Below are 2,298 nucleotides of genomic sequence, written 5' to 3'. Positions count from 1 at the left end.
TTTTCCGGATTCGGGTGGCACTGGTTTACCAAGTCGGACTCGGACACGGCTAAACAATCATACGCCAGTGCCCGCTGGTACTTCAAGGCCTCGGCCTCATACGGGTGGAGCGCCGAGGACGGTAGTTGCGTCTTGGATGGGAATCGCGTCGTGAGTAACGAAGAGCTGGTGGCCGTGTTGCCTGGGGTCGCAGTGCCGGATAGAGTAGAGTGGGTTGGAGACGAGCTGTAGGCCGTGGTGTTCGATGGAGAGGAACTGTTTGTTGCTACTCTCGGTGATAACGGGGGGAGACTACCATCCCGAGAACCAAAACGGTATAGTAGTAACCCAGTGATCGTCAGGCCACTTACAGTCGCAACACCAGCAATACCAAGACGTTTGGACAACCCCGGGCGTCGCCAGAAGCCTTCGCTTCTTTCGCGAATGGCCTGGCCCTCGATCTCAATACAATTCATGAAAGACATCGAATCCTGTATTTTCGGAAGCCACTTAGCTGGAACTTGATCCCGGACTTGTTCTTGTTCATCTGCATCTAGCGGCCTCACATCAGTGATCTCCAGCTTCTTGCTCCAGTCAACCTCGGTGTCTCCGGCATTCTCAGTCTCCAGCCATTCCATCAGCTTCTTGCCGAATGCTTTCTTCAGGGCCGCATTGGCGGCTGATGGATCCGCGTCGTGCAGATGGTTCTTCATGGCCCGAGCAAGCAAGCTCTCGATGCGAGCAGAGGCCTTCGCTTGCTTTTCGGATTCCCCGGGCGGGTGGTAGACGCGGCGCCGGTTCCAACGACTAAGCCAGTCGTAATCAGTAAGGCAGGACTCCAGCAACTCTGACGGAGGGGCCAACACCACAACTTCAGCTGCGCCCTTCCCGTCAGAGACGACGGCCATCCTCGCAATACAGCCATCGGTAGAAGACAACTTCCCATTGGGATCGACAAACGCCGCCAGTGCCACAGACCCCGGCACACTGACCAAGCGTAGCGCAGTACTTGTCTTCGTCAGAAATTTAAGCCAAAAAAACTGAACTGACTTGCCACAATTGTTACGTCTTACAACCTGAGCCGAATTGCTCAAGGTTCGAGACCGAGTGCGCGTGCTACCCCCGCCGGCTCGTGGGCTTGCTGTTGCGGGTCCCTCGTCGCCAACATTCCCTCGTGGTTGCCTGGTCGCCCGTGGTGGTGTAAGTGGTCACCTGCTCGTCACAGAGCCTGCCGAGGTCGTGGTAATGGCCAGCGGAAGGCGAACGACACGACCGACCTACACCACCATGAGCGACCAGGCAAGCACAAGAGGGATGGTGGCGACGAGGGGCTAGCAACAGTAGACTCACGAGCCGGCGGGGTAGCACCGAGAACGGCCAGGAGGTGGAGGGTTGCTATTCGATCAATGACGTGTACATTTCAGTTGAAGGTGAAGGCTTCGCTGATCAGACGGCAACGAAGAAGAGGCAGACAGCGAAGTGGAGGTGATAGCTGATTGGTTTGGGGCTGCAGTCATGTCGCAGTGGACCGCGGCTAGTTGAAGGACGAAGTGGCGACAGGATGCCGGGTGGCGGGACCACCGAGTCACCTGGTGCTCGATTGGTGATTCATGAGACCGAGAGCCAACTTGTGATTTTTGCGACTCACGATGCGCGCATAAAAAGTGTGTGCAAACAAACACACGCACAATTTTTCCAGACGAATTCAACTCCTCAACCGCAAGGAAAGGGGTTCTCAGGGAGGAGAACGACCAACTCACCGAGACGATCCTCTCGCGGGAGGGTCTCTTTAATTGTTGGTCGGCCAACGTATGTCAGAGGGCCGTGTCAACTATGTAGGTCGCATCAGCAGCTTGCTGGTCCGTCGGCGAGGAGGAGGGATGGGTCTTGCCGAGCGCTTCGGGGATCGACGGTCCGCCTGTTGGCTTCTTCGCTAACATAAACGTGTGATTTGAGTATAAAACAACCGTTCAGTTTCGATCTGTTCTATTGGTCAACGTAGTCCAGCAAGTTGTGCTGGTCACAGAGCAGCTCATCAAGAATGCACCGGCATTCCTCTCCAAAGATTCTGGTCAGATCCCCGAAGGTCAATGACGCGCAATTCGCATCCAAGGGAATGACCTGCGACTGTGACACTCGTTGGATCACCCAATAATGCATCGAGCCCAGGGTAATCCTAACTCTCGTGCCACACTCCGCATATCATTTGTCAAGACATCCTCTCGGATACCTCGGTCACGATTCTTTATCTGGACGAAAATTGCCGCCATGTTCTGGGGCGCTACGACGTCCTTGACCACTAAAAGGGGCAACACGATA

At 55.3% G+C, this 2,298-nt stretch overlaps 1 protein-coding gene across 1 annotated transcript; it reads right to left on the bottom strand.

Moving 5' to 3' along the window:
• Positions 1 to 887, bottom strand: GNI_179900 (putative transmembrane protein; the record flags this gene model as incomplete). The annotated part of the gene is made up of 1 exon (XM_011135184.1): positions 1 to 887. A coding segment is annotated over one exon (887 nt), but the record flags the coding sequence as incomplete, so codon positions are not given.
• Between the last annotated feature and the right edge of the window lie 1,411 nt (positions 888 to 2,298).

Source organism: Gregarina niphandrodes, assembly GCF_000223845.1.
Source record: "Gregarina niphandrodes unplaced genomic scaffold scaffold00068, whole genome shotgun sequence".
Taxonomy (NCBI): domain Eukaryota; phylum Apicomplexa; class Conoidasida; order Eugregarinorida; family Gregarinidae; genus Gregarina; species Gregarina niphandrodes.
Note: the sequence above shows the minus strand (reverse complement) of the source record. Positions and strands in the feature narration are given on the sequence as shown.